Here is a 27,801-nt window from a genome sequence, read left to right as displayed (position 1 = left end):
ATGGATAAAAATCAGTGAATATAATATGTGAGTGCAGTTATTGTTTATGTATTGCTGGTGTGATGTACTGCGCTGCTGCAAAAAGTTCAAGTTCAAGTTACTTTATTGTCATTCATCCAAATGCTATAAAAACACATGGCGGAACGAAATGTCATTTCCCCCAGACTCACACAACAGAGAACATACATAAAACAGAAGACATACAATAAACACAGACAAAAAAAATTGTGCAAGTACAAATGGTGCAAAAAATAGTACATACAGAATACAAATTTAGTGCAGAGTTAGTGCAAAACCGAGTTGGACGAAGAAAATACAAAACTCAGTGCGTTGTACTAATTGTACAGTAATTGTATTGCAAGAAACTGCAGAGAGTTGTGGACACAGCCCAGCGCATCACGGACACCAGCATCCCCTCCTTGGACCTGTCTTTACCTCTCGCTGTCTTGGTGAAGCAGCCAGCATAATCAAAGACCCTACCCACCGGGGTCTTTCTCTCTTCTCTCATCTTCCATCGGGTAGAAGATACAGGAGCCTGAGGGCACATACCACCAGACTTAAGGACAGCTTCTGCCCCACTGTGATAAGACTATTGAATGATTCCCTTATACGATAAGATGGATTCTGATCTCACGATCTACCTTGTTGTGACCTTGCACCTTATTGCACTGCACTTTCTCTGTAGTTGTGACACTTTACTCTGTACTGTTATTGTTTTTACCTGTACTACATCAATGCACTCTGTACTAACTCAATGTAACTGCACTGTGTAATGAATTGACCTGTACAATCGGTATGCAAGACAAGTTTTTCATTGTACCTCGGTACAAGTGACAATAATAAACCAATACCAAAGCAGCCAAAGTTCTTATACGCTGTTGTGCAAACCTGGACTTTTGATGGGCATTTGTCTGAAACTGTCTCCAGGGTATTCAGGAGCCTGACAGCCTGGGGGAAAAAGACTGTTGTACAGTCTAGTGGTTCTGGCCCGGATACTCCGGTACCGCTTGCCAGACAGCAGTGGGACAAATAGGTTGTGGGAGGGATGAGAAGCATCATGTATGATTCTGCAGACCTTGTACGTGCATCATGTGTTGTAAATATCCAGGATGGAGGGAAGAGGTACTCCAAAGATCTTTCCCGCTGTACTCACAATTCTCTGCAAAGACTTACAGTCAGAGATGTTACAGTTGCCATACCAGGCAGAGATGCAGCTAGTCAGGCCACTATCAATGGTACCCCTATAGAATGTGGTGAGGGTGGGGGAGGGCAGGTTTGCTCTCTTCAGCCGCCTTAAAAAGTGGAGACGCTGCTGTGCCTTCTTGGCGAGGGAGGAGATGTTGTTTGACCAGGACAGGTCATCCGCTATATGTATTCCCAAGAACTTATAACAGATTGACTCTCTGTACAATGATGCCATTGATGCACAGGGGTAAATGGTCAGCCTGGGCCTTTCTAAAATCCACAATCATCTCCCTTGTTTTGTCCATGTTCAAGGAGAGATTGTTGACTGAGCACCAATCCACCAGCCTCTCCACCTCCTCTCTGTAAGCTGTTTCATCGTTCCTGCTGATGAGGTCCACCACTGTTGTATCATCAGCAAACTTAATGATATGATTGGAGCTTGAGTTAACAGAACAGTCATGGGTCAGCAGAGTGAACAGCAGTGGACTGAGCATGCAGCCCTGGGGGGCTCCAGTGCTCAGCCTGGTGACATTTGAGATGGTATTTCCAATACAAACTGACTGTGGCCTTTCAGAGAGGAAGTCCAGAATCCAATTGCAGGTGGAGGTGCTAAGGCCCAGTTGGAGTAGCTTCCTTATGAGGTTCTGTGGGATGATAGTGTTAAAGGCAGAGCTGAAGTCTATGAAGAGCATCCTAACATAAGTGTCCTTTTGATCTAGGTGAGAAAGGGCCAGGTGGAGGGCAAAGGACACTGCATCTTCAGTTGACCGATTGGGGCGGTATGCAAACTGAAGGGGGTCTAGTGAGGGAGGGAGAATGGATTTGATGTGTTGCAAGACTAACCTCTCGAAGCACTTCATGATGACTGAAGTCAGTGCCACGGGGCGGTAGTCATTTAAACAGGTTACAGGCGTCTTTTTAGGCACTGGTATAATTATGGTAGATTTGAAACATATGGGGACAACTGCTTGGCTCAAAGAGACATTAAAGATGTCGGTGAATACATCTGCCAGCTGGTCTGCACAGTCCCTGAGCACAAAACCAGGTATGTTTTCAGGTCCCGCTGATTTCTGAGGGTCAATCCTGGATAATATCTTCCTCGCTCTAGCTAAGGACAGACAGAGTACCTGGTCATTGAGCGGTGGAGGTGTCTTGCTCGCAGGTTCATTATTAAGTGCATCAAACCGAGCATAAGAGTCATTCAGTGCATCCGGGAGGGGGGGCGTCATTGTTGCAAGTGCGAGGTGGGGGCTTGTAGTCCATGATGGCCTGGATGCCCTGCCACAGACGTCTTGTGGCCTGGGTATCAGGGAAGTAGCCCTGAATCTTCTGGGCATAACTCCTCTTTGCCTCCCTGATGCCGCAGGACAGGTTGGCCCTCGCTGTCCTGAGGGCTGCCACATCACCTGACCTGAAGGCAATGTCTTGGGTTTTCAACAGTTGGTGTATTTCCGCTGTCAGCCATGGCTTCTGGTTGGCGCGTGTGGTGACGGTTTTGATGACAGTGACATCGTCAATGCACTTGTTCATGTAGCCAGTCACCACAGCTGCATACTCCTCCAAATTTATAGTATGGTCATAGGTGGCTGCTTCTCTGAACATACTCCAGTCCGTGTTTTCGAAGCAGTCCTGTAAGGCTGACATTGCATTCACAGGCCACAATCTTATCTGCTTTCGAAAGGGTTTGTACCATCTGAGGAGTGGTTTGTATGTCGGGATTAGCATAACAGAGACATGGTCTGAGTAGCCAAGATGGGGGCAGGGGACAGCCCTGTATGCATTCTTGATATTTGTGAATACCAAATCCGATGTATTCACTCCCCGGGTTCCAAAGTTAACATGTTGGAAAAGTTTTGGAAGCACCGATTTTAAGTTAGCATGGTTAAAGTCCCCAGCGACAATGAAACAGCCGTCAGGGTGAGCAGTTTGAAGTTCGCTTATTGCTCCATGAAGTTCACACAGTGCTTCCCGGGCATTAACACCTGGGGGGATGTACACAGCCACAATAACAATGGCTGTGAACTCCCTCGGCAGATAGTATGGCCGGCATTTAACTATAGCAAACTCCACTAGTGGCGAACAGTGCTTCGAGACCAGCACAGTGTTATTACACCATTCGTTGTTTATATAAACACACAAACTACCTCCGCGGGTTTTACCGGACACTAATGCTACCCTGTCCGCTCAGAAGGAGGTCAGCCCATACAGCTGGATAGCAGTGTCGGGAATGTTGTTATTGAGCCACGTTTCCGTAAAGATAAAAGCGCAGCAATTTTTCATCTCCTGGTGGACTGCCCTTTGTAGTCGAATGCAGTCCAACTTATTTTCCAGGGAGCGAACATTGGCAAGCATCATCGACGGGAGCGTTGGTCTGACAGGGTGAGCCTTTAGTTTAGGATAGATTCCGCTCCGCTTACCCCGCTTCTGTTTCCTCTCACACCGCCTGCAGCGTCTCCTCACTGGGGCAGCCGAGATGAGCAGCACCTTGGTGGGGTCAAGCTCAGGTCTGTGCAACAAACCAAGGTTACTCATCTCTGCTGTCGGTGTCCAGACAGAGTAAAGTAATGGTTTGCTGCCAATGTCCAACAGTATCTGTCGGTTGTATGAATAATTCCGTACTTACCACGTAATCTCTTGTAGTTTATCATTGTTGAAAACATCAGGAATGACACTAACACTTAAACAATTGTGTGAGTCGGACGAATACGCCCCTGCATCTAAGTGCGCCACCATCTTTATAAAAACTAATTTTCATCGCACTTATATCATGTGTATGTATGCCTATGACAACAAATTTGAACTTGACATTGTGGCAGTTATGTATTATGCCAATACCTACAGCAATTTATTAACATCATTTGCAACCACAATACATCAACACACATTCTATGTTTATACTTAATATTCCCACAAACAGTACAGGAAAATCAGTAGATTCTGGTCACACAGATTGTCTAATTTCGATGCTGCTTCACTTCATCTGACGAGAAATGAGTGTTCAGATTATAGAAGGACTGTTCTGATTTTATGATTTTAAACATCACCTCCAGATCATCCATTTATTACAATAATGCTTTGTGTTGAATAGGTACAGGGCGGTAATTCATACTACAATAGTAACAGAAGATCCAAAGTTCCCACAGGATTTGGAAAGATTTAGAAAACATATTCACCTGTCTGTTTCATTTTCCAACATTGAAGATGAAAAGCAGAAAGAGGCGATGGTCAAAAAGAAAGGCTGTGAAGATGAGCAATAATTACAGTAAGTTACTGGGCAGCAGACACCACAGCAAGATAGTCTTTGGCACGCATTCAAAGTCACACCTTATTTGCTCTTAGGGGCCTCGTCTTTTATAAATACAGTCCCGTTACCCCACTTATTTCCCTGTAATGTAGTTTCTCCTACATGCCCAGCAACTCCATCCTGATACTCCTGCAACTATCTATACGAGGGGTAACTTACAGTAGCCAATTAATTTACCAACCATTACATCTTAAGGGTGTGGCAGGAAACTGCAGTGCCTGGACGAAACCCAATGGTCACAGGGGAAACATGCAAACCCCTCACAGACAACATTCCTGGTCAGAACCAAACTCAGGTCACTAGAACTGTGAGACAGCAGTATCACTGACTCCCAGTGATGTTGATGGTGGGTATCATGATAATAAACGGTTGAATGTCAAAGCTAGGTAGTTAGACTTAGACTTGACTGAAATGGCCTTTGACTAAAGCTCATGTAGTGTAATCTTTGGTTACCTCTTATCTGCCTTGGCCTGACCATGCTGCATGTAGGGCTGCCGCATCCCTGAGGGATATTTGTGATGAAAGCTTCCTTGAATTAAGTTGACCCTTCACCTCGGCATTTGAACAGGGATCTCTCTGGAGCTTGTTCGTGGACAGGCTAATGTCGCCTTCTGCATCTTGTTGGCAGAATGGTGAGGAGATCCAGAGGTGCTGTATGTTCACCTGTCCTGAGAGACAGCAATATGACGTAGTCTTCTGGAAATGTTACTATTTTAGTGGAACAATTTGTCTCAACTCACTAGTATGATTCATGGCCTAGTGGTATCATCAGATCCAAAAGCCCTGACAGTTAGTTCAGTTCAACCAACAACATTTTGAACTTTGCATAACAAATCCAAGATTAGAAGGTGATGATTCATGTCCCCCTTACAAAAATCCATTCTGTTCCCCAAGTGTAGCATTAAGGGTTCATAACATATACTAAGATGGATCTTGGATACTACTGTTTTTGATACAACAGCTGTTACAGGACACAAGAAATTCGAACAGGAGTGTTTATTCTAACTTGAACAGCAAAGAACTCAACGTAAGTAGTAATATTTTGTTATCCAATTAAACAGATGGGAACTCGCTGCAAGTGATGCTTGCATTATACATATGTGTATGCATACTTACACCTGTATACAAGTATACTACAGTGCTTTCCCTCTTTGAAGAAAATGTGTAAACAATTCACAATTATGCACAAGACACGAGAGACTACAGATGTTGAGTTCCTCCAGCAGATTGCTGTTGCTCACGATTTTGCACAGTATTCCAGATTCAGCCTTTTGGCTGTCTTCCTTATCTGATTTGACCTCCTCAGTTGTACATTTCTTTCTGTATTCATTCCTGAAACTGAGGAATTTGCAACGCCTTGAATTGACTCACTACTACTATATGACTATTGAACAGTAGTTGACTCTGCCCCATGTCAGGAACAGATTTATCATCATATATTCTCAGTGTTTTCAGGTAGATCTCTTCATGTGATCATTTAATCTACATGTATATTTCTGACATGATTTCCAATGTAATGGAAATATCTTTCAGACTTCAAAATGGGAATACTTCATCAAGGTCCCATTGCTGAGCTTGTGTCTATTCTTGGTCTTGTGACTCTAACCATCTCACCAAGTCAAAATTGTTTTTTCCCTTTCTTGAAACATTGCTTTTTGCTTCTGTTGCAGTCTCTATACTCTCCCCTCTGAGTTAGGGTGTACCAAGCTCAAACGTTGGCAAAGATGACGATATATTAGCAGCTCTGCCAGAGTAAAACCAGTGGCAGTGTGTAAAGTTAAACAGTATTTAAACAAGAAGTTATCCAAGTGATGATTCATTGTGAATCAGGAGTAATACTGTAGTACTTACTTCTTTTAAAACACATGTGGATTTCGTTGCTGAGCCACTGGAAGCAGGATGATAAGGAGGAGCCAAACTTATTACATGCTGTTGCATCACATAAAACTAAAATAAATGAGGTGAACACAAACTGCCTAAAACACTCATCATCAGACACAAATTCTGCCTGTACTCCATATGTGGCAAAGATGCTTGTCATTTCTTCATTGGTGATTTCAAGTAGTTCTTATCTGAACTCAATGAATTTGAGCATGTGTCAATGTGAAAAAGAAAATTATCATAACTTTTTTGACAAAAATCAACATGACTCATTAAATGATTCTGTTGGCCTGCACCCTACTTGTAATAGCGTATTTTTGTTCTGCTTAGCAAGCGGTACACATGGACAAAACTTGCTCTAACTCTTAACCAATATTTGTTCAATACACAAATCTGCCGACAAAGACCTTCTTATTGATAATCATTGTGTGCTTGGCATGCAGCTCATCCAAAGTCCTTTTCCTGAGAACATGTGGAATGACTACTCAATGTCCCCCTTTTAAACATCCTTGATCCATTTATAATTCAAGCCTGCAGTTATACAATGACTGCAAATCTTCATTTGCGCAGCTGTTAATAGCTGGTCCATCCGCTCAAAGTCTGTTCGAGGTCTTACTTTATTACATCTTGCCGAGATACTTGGATAATCTCAGTGGCTAATACCAGGAAATCTTTATCTACTAGTTACAGCATGAAAATCAAACTTTTACTATCAATATCAGGTGATCCATGCAGTAATCTGGACAGAATAACAAATATTACATTTTGCTTTGATGGATGATGTTTAATTATATAAATCACGTTGTGTTGGAAAACTGCCCACATTTGTATCATGGAGCTGTCATTATTGAAATTGCTGATATACAACTCTTGATCAGCAATAACAGTTTGTGATTTGTAATTGCTTGTGCTTCCTTCTCAATTTGTGCATATTTTTGCCCAGTTTTGTTACCCAAAGCAAATGCTGTAAATTGTTCCTTCCTATAGTTCATTACATGACTAATGACAGCTCTGTAACTAGGAACATTACATATTAACTTTAGGGTTCTCATCATCATATCCAAGTGAACCAGCAGCAATTTGCTATCCGAACTTTGCTTTTATTTATCAAATAATTTCTGTTGTGGATCAATGCAATTACATTTCTTGTCTTCCTAAGATGGTACAATGATGTTAATACCATGGGAGATCAGGCAAAAATCTGGAGTGATATAAAATAATAAAGCTCTGCAATATTCTTTGGAGGACTAGCTTTATCACTAACTTTGGCTTTAACAGGTTTCAGTCATTAGAATGTATCTTCAGACCAAGATACCCCACTGGCTGTATGAAGGCACACTTGAACTCTTTCAAGTACTTCCTCCAAAATATGTAGATTATCCTCTAAATTAACCATTAATGTCACAGATTATTGTAAATTCCCTGCAAAACATGTCCGCGATGGACTGGAAGATCTTTGGTACAAATTTGACTCCCTATGGCAACTTAATGTAGAAGAATAATCCTTTGTATGTACTGATTGTGAGCTATTTCCGACTTTTATCATCCATGAAAAAAAACTGGATCCTACCAAATGGATGTATAGATCAAGGGAAACTAGTAAAAGATATTGTTCATTGTCTCTTACTTAACATTATCTTGTAGCACTGAAAAATCTACTGCTTTTTCTGATTTTTCCATTACTAATTTTGGAGTTGTCCAGTTGCTAAAACTTACATTGACTAAAACAATTATTCTTCCAGTTCCTTGAGCTCTTTGTCCACTTGCTTCTTTTCACTTATTTTACAGTAGTCCAATTTGACAGGACATACATATGCCTTCAACTGGTGCAATGCAATATAGGCATCTTTGAAGATGTTATTATATATGGATAATAGTGTTTCCAACCATGACTCTGCATATCCATGCAAACATTGAAAATATTCTTCCAAATGAATTTCAATTTTGCTAAGTAAATCTTGCCCAGCAACGCTGACTATTATAGAAGATCATGTATTCCATCAATCTCAAGATTTTCAAAACTTGCCCTGAATAAAGCTTAAGAGTAATCTTTTCTTTATGAAGCATAATGCTTAAGATCATAAGAAGTAGGAACAGGGGTAGGCCATCTAGCCTCTTAGTCTGCCACACTATGCAACAGGACCAAACAGGATCATGGCTCATCCAATATTCAAGACCACTTTTCTGTCCTTTCCCCATCTGTCTGGATTCCCTTAATAATCAGAATCTATCCACCTCACCTAAATATACTCTTGTTCTTCTTTCCATAATTAACAACTTCACATTTTCCTATATTATACTCCATTTGCCAACTTTTTGCTCACTCACCTAACAATATGTCAGTATCATGCTTGCAACTTGCCTTCTCATCTCTTTTTTAGTTGTCCACAATTTCCTCCAAGTCATTTATATTGTAAGCAATTGTGATCCCAGCACTGATCCATGTAGTACCCCACTGGTCATAGGTTGAATGTAAATTTTTTTCCAAAAGTAGATGCTAGTCTACAGTTACCTGTATTTTGCTTCCCTCACTTTCCGTATAGGGATGTCACACTGGCAGTTTTCCTACTGCCTGCCACCCATTCAGAATCTAAGGATTTTTGCAAGATTATAATTATTGTGTCCACTATTTCGGAAGCCAATTCTTTTAAAACCCGAGACCAGGTGAGTTTTCAGCATTTCACTTCATTAGTTTTCCCTAGTGATGGTATTTAATTGCTCCCAACATTATTCAGTATTAATGGAATGTTTGTTGTATTTTCTGTCATAAAGACTGATGTAAAATATCTGTTTAATTTTTGTCATTTCCTTGTTTCCTTTAACTATTTCTCCATACTCATTTTTAAGGGGTCAATGTTCTCTCTTCCTTTTTATATACTTCAAGAAACTCCTATTGTCCATTTTTATATTGCTTGTTAGTTTCTCCTTAGTTTATTTTCTCTATTATCATTTTTATCCTCCTTTGCTGGATTCTGAATTCACCCCACTTTTCAGGTCTATGGTAAATTTTGCCACACTATACATTTTCCCTTTCAATTTAATACCCTTCTTAACACCCTTGGTTAGCCATGGTTGGTTCATTCTTCTCTTAGAATATTCCTCCTTACTGGGATACAATTTTGCAGTGTTGTGAGCTAACTCCTTAAATGTCAGCCAATTCTTGTCTACTATTTTTTCCTGCTAATGTATCAGCCCAGTCCATTTTAGCCAACTCTATTCTCATTCCATTGTAATTTCCTTTAATTAACTTAAGCAGTTGTTTCTGACCCAAGTTTCTCCTCCTGAAACTAGATACAAAATTCTATCAAATTATGGTCACTATTTCCTAAGGGATAAATTATTCTGAGATCATTTATCAAACCTGTTTCATTACCCATTACTGGATCCAAGATAGCCTGTTCTCTGGTTGAACTATAAAGTAATGCTCTGGAAAACTATCCCAATATGGATTTGTATTGCTCCAGGAAACTACCCTGAATGCAGTCCATGAATTTGTTCTCATGGCTGTATTATTCCAACTTGATTAACCGAATCAACATAAAGTTTAAAATCTTCCATAATTATTGTACTGGTCTTTTTAAATGCCTCATTATTTGTGAATGTCTATCCTTTCTTACAGTGTGACTACTGTCTGGGGGGGTTTATGAACTGTTCCTACCAGTGTCTTCTTTCCTTTGGTGTTTTTAAACTCTATTCAAATGAACTCAACATCTCCCTCTCACAACTGCGCTTACTTTGTCCCTTATTAACAAGACTATCACCTTTCCCTTCCTGCTTGACCTTCCGAAAGGTAAAATATCCTTGAATATTAACTTCCCAGCTTTGATCCCCTTGCAACAATGTCACTTTAATGGCTATCAGATCATACCCATTCACATCTATTTGTACCGCTCGTTCAACTACCATATTACAAGTGCTTCCTGCATTAAGATACAAAGCCTTTAGGCTTACTTTATTTGTTATTTTTAATCATCTTACCCTTGTTTTGTATGTGGCCTTATTTGGCTCTCTCCCATGATATACCTGCTTTCTGCTTTTGCATTCTACTGATTTTTTCTTTTATCTCATTCCTTGTTTTCCTCTCCTCCAAGTCATCGTGCCTAGCCTTTCATCCTCTTGCCATTCTACTTTAAACCCTCCCCATCTGAACAAGCAAACAACCCCATAAGTTGCCTGAGTACAGGTCCTCCTTGTACAGGTCTCATCTTCCACAGATCTGCTTCCAGTATCCCAGGAAACTAAATCCTTCCCTCCGGCACCATCTCTTTAGCCATGCATTCATACAGTATATTCTGATCTATACCCACTCACACTTGGCACTGGAAGTAATCCTGAGGTTACTATCTTTGAGGTCCTCCTTTTAAATTTCTCTTCTAACTCTTTAAATTCATCATACAGCACCTTATCCATCTTTTTTGACCTATGTCATTTGTACCAATATGTATCACCAACACTCCTCTTCCCATCAGTATGCTCTACAGTCACTCCGTGACATCCTTGATCCTAGGACCAGGGAGACAACATACCATTCAGAAGTCATGTCTGTGGCTGAAGAAATGCTTATTTGTTGCCATTACAGTGGCATCCCCTACCACTATACCTCTAGCACTTATTATCGACTCATACAGCATATCCTTCTAAACCTTTCCTATCCATGTACCTGTCTTTTAAAAGTTGATATTGTACCTGCCTCACCCACTTCCTCTGGCAGCTCATTCCATATACATACCACCCTCCATGTAAAAACATTGCCCCTCAAGTTCCAATTAAATCTTACCCCCTCACCTTAAACCTATACCCTCTAGTTCTTGATTCCCCATCGCTGGGAAAAAGACTGATTGCATTCACCCTGTCTATGCCCCTCTTGATTTTATACACCTATATAAGGTCTCTTCTCAGTCTCCTACACTCCAAGGAAAAAAGGTCCTAGCCTGTCCAACCTCTCCCTCAGGCCCACGAGTCCTGCCAACATCTTTGCAAATCTTTTGTACACTCTTTCCAGTTTAGTAACATCTTTCCTATAGCAGGGTGACCAAAACTGAACACAATACTCCAAGTGCGGCGTTGCCAATGCCTTCTACAACTGCAACATAACCTCCTAACTTCTATATTCAGTGCTCTGACTGATGAAGGCCAGCGTGCCAAAAGCCTTCTTCACCACCCTGTCTACATGTGACTCCACCTTCAGGGAAGTATGTACCTGAACTCCAAGGTCCCTCTGTCCTAAAACACTCTCCAGGCCCCTACCATAACTGAAGTCCATATAGACCACATCTATTTCCCTGCCCGCACCAACCTTCTTGGTCACTTCATCAAAAAAATCAAGCTTGTAAGACATGATCGCCCACCCACAATGCCGTGCTGACGACCCCTAATCAACCCATCTTTCCAGATGCATGTATTTCTTATCACTCAGAATCGTCTCCAGTAACATACCTACCACAGATGTTCAGCTTACTGGTCTATAGTTCCCAGGGTTTTCTTTGCAGCCCTTCTTAAATAAGGGCACAACATTCGCTCCCCTCCAGTCTTATCCACATACATCTGAGCATCAAGGACATTCCAGAGTGAATCCATCCATAGCTCTAGCTCCGTAACACGGTTCGCCAGTAGCTGAAGCTGTATACATTTTATGCATGCTGTTCAGCATGGACACTGGAAGTATCCCTGACTTCCCACAATGCACAGAAACATTCAATAGGTCCAAGCTTTCTTGCCATGAATTACTCATAAATTAAGCTCCCGCGTTACTCCTCCTTTAACTCAAGGATATTAATTACATTTGGGACCTTATCTCCCTCAGAAGAGTATTTACTGTAATATAAAGTCCTTTCCTGCTAATAAACTGCAGGAGTAGTAATAACAGTTGAAATAACCACCTGATTATTCTGGCCAATCAGCAGGGTCCCTTGTAACATGTCACTTTTTGAATCCTGATGTCAATTTTGGAGTTGCACCTTCTGGATCAGTGTAGGTACCTCCCTTCTGACCTTTTAAACTATTCTGTCACTTAATGTTAAATGTGCAATGCATCCTTTCCTGACTCTACCCAATGCCTCACTTACTAAATTACACAATCTCTATGGAGCTACACTGTGTTTAGAGCACAGCCCCTGGTGCACAGCCTAAAGTGCATACCATATGTATCTTCCTCCATAATGAAACACTGACACCCCATAAAACACATTGTTATTTGCTTTTTTATCAATTAAGACTTTGACCTTATAGTCCTGTTGTGTCACATTACAGTTGCTTACAGCATAAATGCTATACAAAGTAACTTCTGTGTCATCAGCGGTGGTTGTGATATTATGTGGATTAACTGTTAGTGACTTACCACAGAATCATAGAATCATACAGCACAGAGCTGGGCACTTTCGGCCCAACTCGTCCATGCTGACCTTGATGCCTGCCTACACTAATCCCACTTGACTGCATTATGCCCATTTCACTCTATGCCTTTCCTATCCAAGTACCTACCCAAATACCTTTTAAGCATTGTAATTATATTTGCCTCCACCGCCTACCTTGATAGCTCATTCCAGATATTCACCGCCCTCTGAGTGATAAACTTACCCCTCAGATCTCCTTTGAATTTGTCCCCTCTCACCTTAAACCTGTATCCCCTTGTTCTAGACTCCCCTGCCCTGAGGAAAAGATTCTGACTATCTCTCCTATCTATGGCCCCCATTATCTTATTAACCTCTAAAAGGTCACCCCCCCCCCCAATTCATACGTTCCAGTGAGAATAAACCCAGCTTGTACGATTCATTTCCTTCACCACCAGAGCACAGTGACTGCAGCATATACCATCCAAAAAATGCCATCCAGTTACTCACCCAAGCAAATCCAACAGCACTTCCCAAATTGTCAAGAAGGACAAGGCAACAGGAATATCACCATCTGCACACTTCCCTCCAAGTCACAAACCATCCTGACTTGGAAATGCAATCCTTCATTGTCATGGTGTCTAATCCTGAAACTCTCCATCCAGCTGCACTGTGGGAGTAACTTAACCAGAAAGCCTGCAAGGGTTCAAGAAGGCAGCTCACTACCAAATTCTCAAAAGTAATTAGGGATGGGCATTAATTGCTGGCACTGACAATGATGCCCAGATCCTGAAATGAGAAAAAAATCTGGGAAACATTGGAGGGCCTCAGTGGTGACTGGGCCTGAGACACCACCCTGCCCCTACAAGTGACATGGAAAGCATTAAGAAATAATTAATTGTATTAAAATAAAATAAATCAAGTAAAATATAAATAACTAATCTACCTTCTTACCATCTCTTACCATCGAATCTACAAGGTGTTGTGAAACAGATTCGAAAGATCTCAAAAGGAAAAGACTCCAAACACAGTCTGGCAAGGAAGGATTTTATTTACAAAGGCAAACACGGGAAAGAATAACGGGGGCAAAACACACATACACACACGCACACGGGTGATCACGAACGTGGGGGGATCGCAACAAGGGTGAGATGCATGCGCACGCGCGCGCGCACACACACACCAACTGGGTACAAACAAATCAAGGAAGAAACAATACGCTGCCTGCCACCTGTCGATCTCAGTGCAAGCACAGCTCTGTGGTCCCAGGGATCCTCAACTAATTACTCTTAAGCAGTGCACAGCTGACCTCAGCGTCCCTCGGAGACAACAAAGAGAAAGAACCAGGCACATGCAGCACTCCTTATACTGTTCAAACAGGCCAATCGCCTGAGTGTGCCAGGTACAAAGGTGTTTAAAGCAATCAATTGTCAGGTGTGCCCAGGGGGCAGGGGTGGAGCCAAACCTTGATTGACAGTGATGTGTCTTCTGACCAGATGGGATCAGTGTTGTCACGTGACAGCCACGAGCCTCCACAATACACAAGGCCAAGAATCCTCATACCAAATCCTTCTTAGATAGTAACTTGCAGTCGAGATTGACTTTCTTCCACTCCATTGTTATGGGTTCTGATGTTGCTAAGGAGGCCACTGTGGGAACCGTACTCTTCCACACATGGGACAAGAGATGCTTGATGAGCAGGCTGGTGGGTAGGCATTGAGGTGACCTGCTCCTTCTGCCACTTAAGCAGGGTTTCTGTGTGCTCCTAATGAATGGCCTAGAGATTCTCAATACTATCTTGAATGTTTCTTCTCAACTTTGAACAGCTATGGGCCAGTGATTTCCAGGAATCAATGGGAATATCCTTCAATTTAAGCATATCCTTGAATTTTTTACCTCTGTACGCCTGGTAATTTCTTCCCATGACAGAGCTCGGAAATGAGCGTCTGGTGCCAGGTATGTGAATGACATGGCTTACCCAACGTGGAGCACTGGGTGCAACTAAGGTCTCAATACTGAGGATGTTGACTGAGAGAGCACACTGGCATTGGTTCAGTTGTCCTTCCAGTGAATTTGGAGGTTGTGGAGAGACAATGAAATCAATGCAGCCTTGCCCCTCAGTATAATACTGGGAATCTCCAGTGTGACCAGACTTTGTCTGTAAATGTAGTGATGAAGCAAAGTGTCCCGGGCGCGATAAATTTGGGACAGTTACTGGGCAGTAGTTCTCTTCAGAACCACTGACCAGCATGATCCATCTTGTTGCAGAAATGAAATTTTTCTGTTTCACAGAGACCATATACTCTACCATGCACTTTCACTGGAGAAGGAAGTCTGAATTGCCTCCAAAAATAGTGATATGATACAGAAATCAGTCCCATTAATGTGTGAAATTGTAAAATAAAAATATTCTCAATATTTCCTCACATTCTTTTGCCAAAATAATGTTTTCATTTTTCATTAAAGGGCGATGGCTGGTGAACTCCCCTGATAATCATCTGCCTGTAAACAAAATTCCCCAATTAATACAGCAGTTTCAACCGCTATCTCAAGACTGCAAGCTGCTTACAACAGTGAAGCACCAGTATCCCCAAGCTCTGGATATGGACTTTCGGCTGATTTCTCTAATTGGATATCTCTACTTTTCCACACTAACGTTCAGAGCAGGTTGGTTAAAATACATTTAGACAAAGTAATTTCATTTTTATATTATTGTTACAGTAGTAGTTAGATCTTTGGGAACTGCTATGCAGCCTCAGGCACCACGGAGCCTGCACACACTACCTATCCCCCTCACCTAGCTGCAGTTTTCTCATGCCAGGTGCAGATCCCATCTCTAGACCACCCTCTACTTTACATGAGATGCCAACTTCTGAGTTGGGTTGAGGCTTACTGATGCAATGATACTTAGTCTATTTCTTCTGAGGAGTCCTAGCTCATTTGGTAAAATTGTTTCAGGTGGGTAAAGTGTCGGAGGCCAGAGATTAAGAGGGGTGCATTAGTAAAATCTGGATGATCACGGGCAGAAGAGGGTGTGTGTGAGATGAGGGTTGGTGGGATGTGAGATGACAGATTGGATATGGATAGACCCTCATCCACAAAGATCTTCCAATGTGAGAGCAGAGGCCTTTGATATAAGCAACCTAGTCTCCAAACAACTTAGCTGCTGAGCTTGAAAGGGGCCACCGGTTGTTTGTGATTTTAGCTTCCTGTTGTGAGCAAACTTCTATTAGAAAGAGGGACAAGAGTGAGTGTGTTTCAAAGTGTTTGAGCAGTATGAGAGATGATGGTGCATGAGTGTTGGAGCAGTGAAGTCATTGAATTTATTTGGTCACCCATTTAAGACATAGATGAAACAAAGTCTTTTCTCTCAGATGGTCATGAATGTTTGGAAACAGAGACTTGCTTGTATTATGGCAGAGGTAGAAAGGTACTTGGAATGTGGAGTTGAGTATAAAATCAAATCATCTATCATCTTCCCCACTGATGGAGCAGGCTTGAGAAGCTGAATTGCCTAGTTGTACTCTGATTAATATGTTCGAATGTTCATATAATTCATAAAGGTTGCCTTCAGGGTCTAAAGTGGCAGATGCTTCTTAAACACATACAAATCTGATCAAGAAGTTAAATGGTGCATTACCATTCAGCAGAGTAGTTGCTTGACTAAATGGGTAATGCAATATATGTTAGCAGTGAACAATGACTGTTACCTTAAGGCTGTCACTCAGTTAAGAACAGTGTCATGTGATTAACTGTTCCCTGGGTTGTAATCACGTAAGGACAGCTTCTGTTACGCTGTTAAGACTACTGAATGGTCTCCTAGTATAATAAGATGTACTCTTGATCTCATAATCTACCTCACTATGGCCTTGCACCTTATTGTTTGCCTGCACTGCACTTTCTCTGTAATCTGTAACACTTTATTCTGCATTCTGTTATTGTTTTCCCTTGTATTATCTCAATGCACTGTTGTAATGAAATGATCTGTATGGATGACATGCAAAACAAAGTTTTTCACTGTACCTCGGTACATGTGACAATAATAAACCAATTTACCAATGTATTATATAAAATTCTAGAGACAGTCTGCAAAGAACCTTGAATGATACACACACTAGTTTGAGCTCCTCACCTTTCAAGCATGTATATCTGCAAAAGATGGACTTTTGCTACAGGTTATGAACCCTCGGAGCTCATACTTTAACGGGTAGTTTCTTCAGTCAGAATGGATTGAATTGCTTACTTCTGTACTGTATGACTGGTTCACTACTTACTTCTGTACTGTATGACTGGTTCACTACTCTGCAATGTGAGATCAGACAGAATGGGTTAAACTGCTAAGTCACTGGAGTTCCATCCGTAGAGTTTATGCAGAAGCTGGTGGACAGGTTATACTTGTGTTGGTCATCACTAGATAGAACAGCTTCATATCATGAAGGTGTAGACCTGTCAAAATTACAGCTGACAGCAGAACTTAAACACAACTATAACATTAAACCAGAGATATTCCCATAGTAGATTTATCAAGGTACATAATCTATTTACTAGAGTAGAAAAAATAATTATGCAGGCAAACAATCCAGGTAAACAGCAGAAGGGCAGTATTGTGGCTGAGCTGAATATCTGGAAGAGAAAGTTGCAAAGGAAGGTTGTCATTTGGAATGGTTCAGAGAGAACATTGCATTTGGCCAAGAAACAGTACTAATTTCTGAAAAAGCAAAATGATGTATAGAAAGATAAATTTAAATTGGCCAAACAGATTTTGTCATGTGAAACTGTCTGCAATATTTCAAATTTGATGCCTGTCTTTTCCATTGCAGTCCTGCTTGGCCATCATTTGGTTTGTATCACCACCTCTAGGATGAATTGTTATTTTTAGCTTTTCACACTTATAATGGCAGTTTAAAATAATTGAACATAGAAGAGCACAGCACAGGAACAGGCCCTTCAGCCCACGATGTCTGTGTGGACCATGATGCCAATTTGAACTGCATATCTGACTGCAGTAGTCTATATCCCTCAATTCCCTGCCTGTTCATGTGCCAGTCTAAATGCTTCTTAAATGTTGCTCTCTCATCTCCCCTGCCAGCGTGTTTCAGGCACCTACCACTCTCTGTGTAAAACACTTGCCATGTAAACCTCCATCTCTCACCTTAAACCTGTGCCCACTAGAACTTGAAATTTTCATCCTGGGATAAGGGCTCTGTCTACCCTGTCTAAATATCTCATAATTTTATATATTTCGATCGGTCGCTCCTCAGCCTCCAACACTCAAGAGAAAATGATCCAAGTTTCTCCAAATTCTCCTTATAGCTTATTATACTCTCTCATCCAGCCAACACCCTAATGAACTTCTTCTGAACCCTCATTTCCTTTCTGTAATGCAGTGACCAGAACTGCAAACAATACTCCAGATGTGGCCTAACTAAAGATTTATACAGCTGCAACATGACTTCCTGACTTGTATACTCAGTGCCCCGACTGATAAAGGCAAGTGTGCTGTACATCTTCTTTACCACCATATCTACTTGTGTTGCACTTTCAGGGAGCTATGGACTTGCACCCCAAGATCCCTGTGTACATCAATGCTCCTAAGGGTTCTGCCATTTACTGTATACTTTCCCCTTAAATTTGACCTCCCAAAGTGCAACACCTCACACTTGCCCAGATTAAACTTCATCTGCCATTTCTCTGCCCATATTTCCAACTGGTCTATATCCTGCTGAATACTTTGACAACTTTCCTCACTATCCAAGACTCCCCCAATTTTCACGTCGTCTGCATATTTACTAATCACCCCACCTACCTCTTCATCCTAATAATTTACACACATCACAAACAACAGAGGTCCCAGCATTGAACCTTGCGGAACACTAGTGGTCACAGACCTCCAATCAGAATAACACCCCTCCACCACTACTCTCTGTCTTCTATGGCTAAGCCAATTTTGAACCCAATCTATTGCACATCCATTAGCTCATTCTTTCTGAACACCGATTAGAATTTTTAGTGTCCTCAAATCTTTTGGGCTTTCAGTTTTGGTCTCCTATAATCAGTTTTTGCCATTGATAAATTTGCTCTGATTCAAAACAAAAGTGTGCAGGTAACTTGGAAATTTATTTCTAGAGTTCTGTAATTCAGAGTATTTCCTTTGCTTGAACTATTGTTTGTTTCTCTGGCAGCATGTGAATTCGAGGTTTGGATTAATGTAAACCCCCCAGCCGTGAAATTTGGAGACTCTCTGGTGGTGACCTGCAATACAACGTGCCCAAACTCAACAATAAATATAGAATATAAACGAGGAATACAACCCAACAGAACTGAAGATAAAAACCAGATCAGAGACTACTTTGCAAGTATCCAGAAATGGGATTTTACAACACCTTGCAGTGTACAATGTCCATCGCAGAGTAATGAAAAAAAGGAAAGAAAAGAGGTGGTTACGGTGTACAGTAAGTGAAATCTCTTGTTCTATATAGTTGATTGATCAATATGAAATGGGGTGAAAAGTTGTAAATAAAAATATTTTAGGCTGTTAAAAAAAATCCAACTACTTTGTACAAAGGACCTTTTCCATTGTATTAGCTGAAGTAATTAATGCCTTACTGGGAAATGGGTTTATATTTTTTAACCAAATGGTGAAATCACAAGCTCAGCCAGGTTAAAGGAATGGCATTAAATGGAGGAAATCTACAGAAACAGAGAAATTAAAAATCAGAGTATAGGCAAACTCAGTCTCAGGTCAAAACTATGAATTTATCCTGATACATGAAGTAATGGTAAGTAAATAGTAAGTAATAAATTATTTCCTGAATACCCAGAAATTGGATTTTGTCACACATGCTGATTATTCCACTTATTAAACAGTTGATAAGGAGGAAATAAAGTTGGTCACCATATATAGTAAGTTAAAAGTCCTAAGATATTTGATTGCAGGACATATCCAGCATGTGTCTGATTTTGATCAGTTTTGTTCTCATGAGACAGGACAATGTGTGTAGAATGACATGGAGTGGGCTCACATTCTGAATTTGATTCTGATGTCTCCTGGGTTGACAGATTAACACTGACTTATGCAAGTACACCAGATCTAAGACTCTACAGAATGAAGTTAGTATTCTATCATTCCATGGTGAATCATTGAGCTGGCCATACAATATCTGAGTAAAGATCAAAAAAAAACCTCCCAGAATCCTAAGTGCTTGGGCCGGAACTTTAAATTTACCCATATTTTTTCACCTTTCATGCACAGATATGCCCTGTCTTCATGCCTGGAGATGAAGTAACATCAGGGTGTTATTTCTTTCATAAGACCAGCAGTCTATCTGTCCTCAGCTCTGACTCATTTTGGGTATTTAATAATTTTCCTTCCAGAAGAAAAAAAGTACTGTTTACATGCATTATACGGAAAATTTTGTCTATATAATTTCTGGATTTGAAACTTAAATTGAATTGCATGAAGAGTGTGGTAGGAATATTCATTTTTCTTCAATGGACTCTGTCAACTATGATTCTCTTTTAATAGATCAAGAGTTAAATATTTCATCTTATGAAGTGCAAGAAACTGGCAAACCATATAGCCTGGAGTGCATTGGTCCAAGGGTCTATCCAAGTAACAAACTCATACTTACTTGGCTGAGAGGGAATAAGATTATTCAGAATATCTCCAAAGAAGAACAAGGTTTCCCGGATAATGATAAAAGATTGAGGAATGTCTTCAATTTCACTGCAAGCATTTCCGATCATCAACAGACGTTCACCTGTTTGGCACAAGTGGACTTGGGCTATACCATAATGCCAATCGCAAACTCTTCAATAATTCTGGAAACTTACTGTGAGTTTCACTTGAACAATATGTGCTCTCCTCTTAATGAGAATTTGTTTAGTATCTATAAAAAATGTAGACCATAAATGATGGGAAGTAATGTTGTGCTATTTAGTTATTTAACCATTATGCAATATCAGTTGGTAAATTTGTTCATCTGTGACCTGCCTGAAAACATGTTGGCCCAGAAATTTGAATGAATACCATGTCAGAAAATCAATTTTCATCTGGGGGAATAGAGTGCAATTGTGACCAATTCCAGGTTTAATTTTGTCACTCTGGAAATACATTTCTTGCACAATTAGACCCAATTGTCCATGAATTACCTACTTCTAAAGACAATTTCATAACGCAATGGTTGATTGGGACTCCTGAAAGTCCCATACTTACATTTGATCATTTAGACTGCTGTCATGTGAAGGGCACCATGGGCTCTGCACCAAAAATGGAAAGGTGCTCAGCAGCAATGAGATGCTGAAAAGAGTCCATCTGGGGAATGGTTGGCAGTACACTTGGACAGTCACCAATAAATGTAATAACTTTAGTCCCATAAGCTCCTCTCTGAATGCAGAGAATTTGTGTGAGTAACAAATTTCATGACATTTCCTTGTGGAACAGAAATAAAACTTGAAAACAAAAACCTGCAGATGCTAGAAATCTGAAAAACAGAAAATGCTGGAAACACTCAGCAGGTCAGGCAGCATCTACAGAAGGAGAATTAGTTAATGTTTCAGGTCCAACAATATTCATCAAAATTGAGAAGTGGGGGTGGGGGTGGAATAGCAAATGCAATATCTCTGATATACGGTAACACCAGATGATCTAATATGGTAGTGAAGGAGGTTCTGTTTCTGTGCACTGTATTGCTAATAGTAAAGCTGTGAGACATGACCATCAGGTCAAACTGTACAAAACATAAGAAAAACTGAGCCAAAATAATGGCAGGCAGAAATGACCAGTTCTGGTACAGACAGAACTAAACAGTAAGTTGCCGAAATTTGGAGAATTCGATATTGAATCCTGCAGGTTGCAATGTGTCCAGATTGAAGGTGGGGTGTGGTTCCTCAAGCTTGTGTTGGGCCTTGTTATAACAATGCAGGAGGCCACAGGAAGCAAGGTCAGAATGGGAGTGAGATGGTGAATTAAAGCGACAGGCAACTGAAGCTCAACATCACTCTTGTAGACTGAGTAGATGTGTTCTGCAAACTGATCACTAAATCTGATTTGGTTTCTCCAATGTAGAGGAGGTCATATTGTGAAAATTGAATGTAGTACATTTGATTGCGTGAGACTTGTGCGATAAGAGAGGGAGAGATATGTGGGGCTGGAAGGTTAAACCAAAGAGTCTTTGAAATTCTGAAAGGGGAGGGGTTTTTGTATGTCTCTCTCCTTCCCAGTTCTGATGAAGGGCCTCAAACCTGAAACTTTAGCTGTTGCCTTTTCTACAGATATTGTCAGATTTGCTGAGTTACCAGCATTTTCTACTTTTGTCTTTATGTTTGTGAAATATGATGTTGTTACACAGTCAGATCTAATGAAGAAAAAATAATGGCAAAGACACCCAAAAGAATTCTGTTGCTCTTCTTCAAAATGGTGTTAGTTATTTACAAAATAGGGCCTTAATTTAACATCTCAAGCAAAAGACAGCACCTACAATAATGTAGTACTTCCTCAGTATCACACTAGAAAGTCAACCTAGATTTTGCACTCATATCTTTGGAATGCAATTTGAACCCTGAACCTTCTGACCTAACAGTTGACAGTCCTGTCATAAGCCACAAGTGGACATGATAGCCTTGAAAATTGATAGCAAAGCATTTTTTTTCAAAGCAAAGTATATGAATAACACTTTTTTCCTAGAAATGGAACACAATTATGATAGATTCAGGTATAAGTCATACCACTCCAACCATTTCCTGAAACAAATCATGTTTTTGCGAATCAGATGTTATGTACATTGGATGGGCACACAATGATGCCATTTCTGTCATATTTCAGTTTAGAGTGTTGCTGGGAGAAATAACCCATTCCAGAATTCATCAGTTGCTGAGCATCGTCAGAAAAGGGACTTTTAATAGTGTTGCTTTCTTTGCATAAACACAATTTAAAGGAGCGCTACCCATGTGGGTCTCTTTTAACTTATTTTCCCCTTCAGGCCCTGCACACTCTACTACCCACCCCCACCCCACTGCTAACTGCTAATGTCCCATCCCTGATCACATAACCCTGAGATCTTGATCACCTAAAGTGACCTGGCTGACTGCTAATTGTTGGCCCCAACCTATCATTCACTCTTTCAGCAGCAGACCCAATTCACTATTTGCCAGCATCCAATCTTTGTCCCAAACCCCCTCCCGATTAAAATCCTTCCCCTTTCACTCCATTCACTATACATCATTCCCACATGGCACATTCCACCATACCTGGTTTTGGACCCCAACCCAATTTTGCTTTTATACACCCAGCATGGGCAGAAATAAGGGGGTTCTTGGGCCTCAAATAGTAATGATTTTTTAAGCAGAGGGATCCCAGGTAAAATGGTCATTGGTATACCATGCTACAAAAGTTTGATTGTGGGTTCTGATAATTTCTAGCCATATAAGTATTATGTTATATTCACACTTGTAAAAAGCATTGCATTCTGTAGAGCTATATGAAATAATTAATGAACCAGAGTAAACCAAGCAACAGAATTCAGGTGATCTGAACTGCCTATTCATAGGTGGATCAGAGCTTAACGGATCATTGCCCTCCAGGTAAGGTCATTTACGTGAAACTCTAACTCTGCTTCTTTCTACACAGATGCTGCATGTATCTTGCTGACTTTTTTTGAAGTATTCTCTGTTTTTATTTCAAAGTTTAATATGTGGTTTACTTTGAGATTCCAGCCTATTAATGTCGTGTGTCAGCAAGGCCATGGAGCTGCTTAATTTCAATGTGTTTTCACTTTTCCAGATAAACCTCAAAATACAGTCATATCGGTAAATAATAAAACCGTGTCCGAGCTTCCAGTACTCATCAAAAAAAGTGATGAGGCCATAATGGCCTGCAGCTCCAATGGAAACCCCCCTGTCAATATCGAGTGGAAAGACCCCCGTCAAGGCAGCAAGTATGAGACTCAGCCTTCTGGAGTTCTCCACATTTCCCAAATAAAATCAGAACATGGAGGAATTTATATATGTAGAGCAAAAAATCAATTTGGAACTGATGAGAAGACAGTGATCATCAGTATCAAGGGTGTCAAAGGTCAGTTTGTCATCTTTCTAACAATTCATAGAAGAGAATAAATAATTAATTCTTTGAGGACTAAAGTTCAGCAACAGAACAACGGTTATTTATAAATACATTCAAGGCTGACTAAGATAAACAAGAAAATATTAGGGTAGGTAAACATGTTGATTAAATTAAATGAAGGTTTTTAGGGAAATCTTAAAAAGATGTAGAGGGCAGGTTTAAGAAGGGATTTCCAGAGCTCGGGTCTAAGCCATTGAAAGCACAGGAAATAATGATGCATGATATAAAATGTGATTATGAGATTAGATTTAGATATAAATTCATGATATAAAATGTGATCATGAGATTAGATTTAGAGGAGCAGTGAGGTTTAGGAGGTCACTGAGGTACAGAGAGCAAGGCCAAAGAGGGAACTGAAAACACACAAAGTGATTTTTAAATCCCTGTCCAGCAATTCTACGTAACTGAGCAAATATAGGATTGAAAACTGAGTGAGAATTGGTACAAGTCAACAGAGCAGCAGCAGAGGTTTACAGAGGATGAAACATCAGAGAAAGTCAAGATCAGAAGTATCAAAGATATAAGTGAGCGTTTCAGTGATAGTCAAATTCGAGTTTATTGTCATATGCACCAGTCCATGTATGCACAGGTGCAATCAAAAACTTACTTGCAGCAGCATCACAGGCACATCGCATTAGAGACACAACATTCACAGGAAAAGCATAAATTAAACAAATTATACAAAATTATACAAGAAAGAACACAATTAGAACAAAAAAAAGTCCATTGTAGTGCAAAGTGGTCATAGTGTTGCTAACTGAGGTAGTGATTAGCATTGTGCAGGTTGGTTCAAGAACCGAATGGTTGAAGGGAAGCGGCTGTTCTTGAACCTGGTGGTGTGGGACTTCAGGTTTCTGTACCTCCTGTCCGATGGTAGCTGCGAGAAGATGGTATGGCCCAGATGGTGGGGATCTTTGATGATAGATGTTGTCTTCTCGAGGCAGTGCTTCCTGTAGATACTTCCGATGGTGGGAAGGGATGTACCCATAATGTATTGGACTGAGTTCACTACTCTCTGCAGCTTATGCTCTTGTGCATTTGAATTGCTGTACCAGACCATGATGCAACCAGACAGGGTACTTTCAACAGTACATCTGTGGAAGTTTGTTGGAGTGTTTGGTGACATGTTGAACTTCCTTAACCTTCTAAGAAAGTAAGGGTGTTGGTGTGCCTTTCTTGTGATTGCATCTAGGTGCTGGGTCTGGGACGGGTTAATCAATATGTTAATATCCAGGAATTTAAAGCTGCTGATCCTCTTCACCACCAATCCACCAATGTAGACTGGCGCATGTTCACCTTCCTTCCCCTTCCTGAAATAAACAATCAGTTCTTTAGTTTTACTGACATTGAGCAAGAGGTTGTTGTTGTGGCACCACTCAACCAGGTGTCCTATCTCACTCCTGTATGCTGACTCATCACCACCTTGATTCGTCCAACAACAGTGGTGTTGTCGGTGAATTAGTATATAGATAATTTGTATATAGATGCATTGAGGCAATATTGCAAAGGTGGAAGTAGGTGGCCATATTATGGAGAGAATAAGGCAATTGGAAAGTCAGCCCAGGATCAATATCCCAAGCTTGCAATCATGTTGGTACAGCACCAGACAATGGCCTGGAACAGCAATGGAGATAGAAAGTTTGTGACTGGAACTGTGGACAAATTTCCCAGGAAATTTCTGCTTATTCAGCACTGGACGACACACAAGCAGTCCCAAAAAATCCAAGCCAGAGGCAGTAATAAATGAACTGTAGTTATAAAGGAAAAATTAGCAAATTAATAGATCATCAGGAATGCTTTGGGGAGAATGGAAGAAGATAAAGAATAGAGGGAACAGTTGAATAGAATATACTGGATATTGAAGATATGGATTCTGGAATTTATCAGGAGTTGTATAAAAATGGATTGCCCAGAAAAAAAATCAATAATGTATATTTTTATTACTATTTTCACAGATGAAAAATGGAAACTGGTGCTGCTTTTTGCAGAAATTGTATTTTTTCTATCTGTTATATTTGCTCTCTTCTGCTGTTTTACAATATGCAAGCACTCAAAAAGCGGAAGCTATAAAGTGCGGGAAGATTTATCAGTCTTCAGCAAAATACAAGATGAGGAAAAAATACCTTTGGATGAATAAACTCAAGGCATAACAGCTATTCCAAACAAGTTTAGCCAATATAAAGAAAGAATCATTTGTCCAAGATGAACTACTGCTCTTTATATTGTTTGTTACTCAGAGTAAGAAATAAGTGCAGCATAAAGTGTGACTCACAGTACTCTTTATTCTAACCACAAGGTCTTCACAGTTATTTGCAAAGATATAGTAGATTAGTGGGAAATTTTTATGAATCATTTGTACTTAAGATTATTTTGATTTTCACACACTGGAAAATGACCTGGACTCTGGACTTTTTGAAGCTTTATCACTCAGAGTATTCACAACAAACAATACGCCTCATGCACTTTCAGCATTCAATTCCATCATTACAAATATGTATCTCAACTCTGTTTTTCTGATTTGCTCTTTATTGATTATCCCAGTCCTGAAATGTTCAAATGAATCGAACCAGTTTCACTGACACAATGGGCAGATGGTTTGAGAATTCTATTTCCATTTGTGTGAAAAGGTTACAGGAACTTTTCTTCCAACTAAATGATATAAAAAGGAAGAATGTAGGATCATGAAAAGGTCTGCAATATGGCAGTCCAGTTCTTCATGAGATGTAGGTGCCACTAGCTAGGCCAAATTTACTGCCCAATCCTAATTGCCCTTGAGCTGAGTGGTTTGCTGAGTCATTTCCAAGAGCAGTTAAATATTGCTGTGCTGCTTGGTGTAATAGTTTTGTGCAAGTAAACAGATTAATGTTTTGATTTTGTTTTTTCCAAACATTACCAGATTATATTGTATCTTAATAGTAAAGGTAGATCAATGGAAATATTATAAGTCATTTCTCAAAGTTTTACCTTCCAAAATAATGTCAAATAAAAATTTTGCTTCAAATATAAATTTAACATTTTTAACTTCTTACTTTTGTTTTTTCTGTGCATCACTATCTAACAATGAGTTAGAATAAGTAGATTCAATTAATCATTGAACCTCACGACACTCACTGGATGAATGAGATGTGCCTCTGCACATTTTATATTAATGCAATATGAGGTTGAACCGTACCATTCTACAGGGAATTTCAGATGAAACAATTATCATTCTGAGCAGCCTGACAGCACACCAAAATCAGACACATCAGTCATTCTTGTAAGTATGACCATAAGACATAGGAGCAGAACTATGCCATTTGGCCCTTCAAGTCTGCTCTGCCAAACGATCGTGGTTAATTTATTTTTCCCTCTCAACCCCGTTCTCCTGCCTTCTCCCTGTAACCTTTGATGCCCTTACTAATCAAAAACCTATCAACCTCCGCTTTAAATATACCCAATGACTTGGCCTCCACAGCCGTCTGTGGCAATGAATTCCACAGATTCACCACCCTCAGGTGAAAGAAATTCTTCCTCATCTCTGTTCTACAGGGATGACCAGAAGGCTGTGCCTTCTGGTCCTAAACTCTCCCACTACAGCAAACATCCACTCCACGTCGACCCTATCCAGGCCTTTCAATATTTGGTAGGTTTCAATGAGATCCCCCTCATCTTTCTAAACTCTAGCGAGTACAGGCCAAGAGCCATCAAATTCTCCTCATGCGTTAACCCTTTTGTCCCCTGGATCATTCTCATAAACCTCCTCTGGACCCTTTCCAACACTAGCACATCCTTCCTTAGATATGGGGAGGCCCAAAACTGCTCACAATACTCCAAATGTGCTCTGACCAACGCCTTATAAAGCCTCAGCATTACATGCTTGCTTTAATATTCTGGTCCTCTCGAAATGAGTGCTAACATTGCATTTGCATTCCCTACTACCAACTCAACCTGTAAGTTAGCCTTTAGGTATTCCTGCACTCTTATGAGTGAAATATGAGCTCTTT

The 27,801-nt window shown here is 40.4% G+C and overlaps 1 protein-coding gene across 6 annotated transcripts; it reads left to right on the top strand.

Annotated features, from left to right (window-relative positions):
• Positions 1-2,729: 2,729 nt before the first annotated feature.
• LOC127584909 (vascular cell adhesion protein 1-like) lies at positions 2,730-26,801 on the top strand. 6 transcript variants are annotated; one of them, XM_052041908.1, is made up of 9 exons: positions 3,307-3,564; positions 4,274-4,447; positions 5,451-5,516; positions 8,914-9,034; positions 15,166-15,366; positions 18,882-19,151; positions 20,225-20,533; positions 23,480-23,770; positions 25,774-26,801. In XM_052041908.1, the coding sequence occupies exons 5-9, from the start codon at positions 15,303-15,305 to the stop codon at positions 25,953-25,955; spliced, it is 1,116 nt and encodes a 371-aa protein (XP_051897868.1). In that variant the 5' UTR covers positions 3,307-3,564; positions 4,274-4,447; positions 5,451-5,516; positions 8,914-9,034; positions 15,166-15,302; the 3' UTR covers positions 25,956-26,801. The 6 variants fall into 6 exon arrangements, with proteins under 6 accessions (XP_051897870.1, XP_051897865.1, XP_051897868.1 ...); XM_052041906.1 differs by lacking the exon at positions 5,451-5,516; XM_052041910.1 differs by lacking the exons at positions 3,307-3,564; positions 4,274-4,447; positions 5,451-5,516 and adding an exon at positions 2,730-3,102.
• The last annotated feature ends 1,000 nt before the right edge of the window (positions 26,802-27,801 follow it).

This window comes from Pristis pectinata, chromosome 31, assembly GCF_009764475.1.
Source record: "Pristis pectinata isolate sPriPec2 chromosome 31, sPriPec2.1.pri, whole genome shotgun sequence".
In the NCBI taxonomy this organism is placed as follows: domain Eukaryota; kingdom Metazoa; phylum Chordata; class Chondrichthyes; order Rhinopristiformes; family Pristidae; genus Pristis; species Pristis pectinata.
This window is presented reverse-complemented; position numbering and strand designations above follow the sequence as displayed.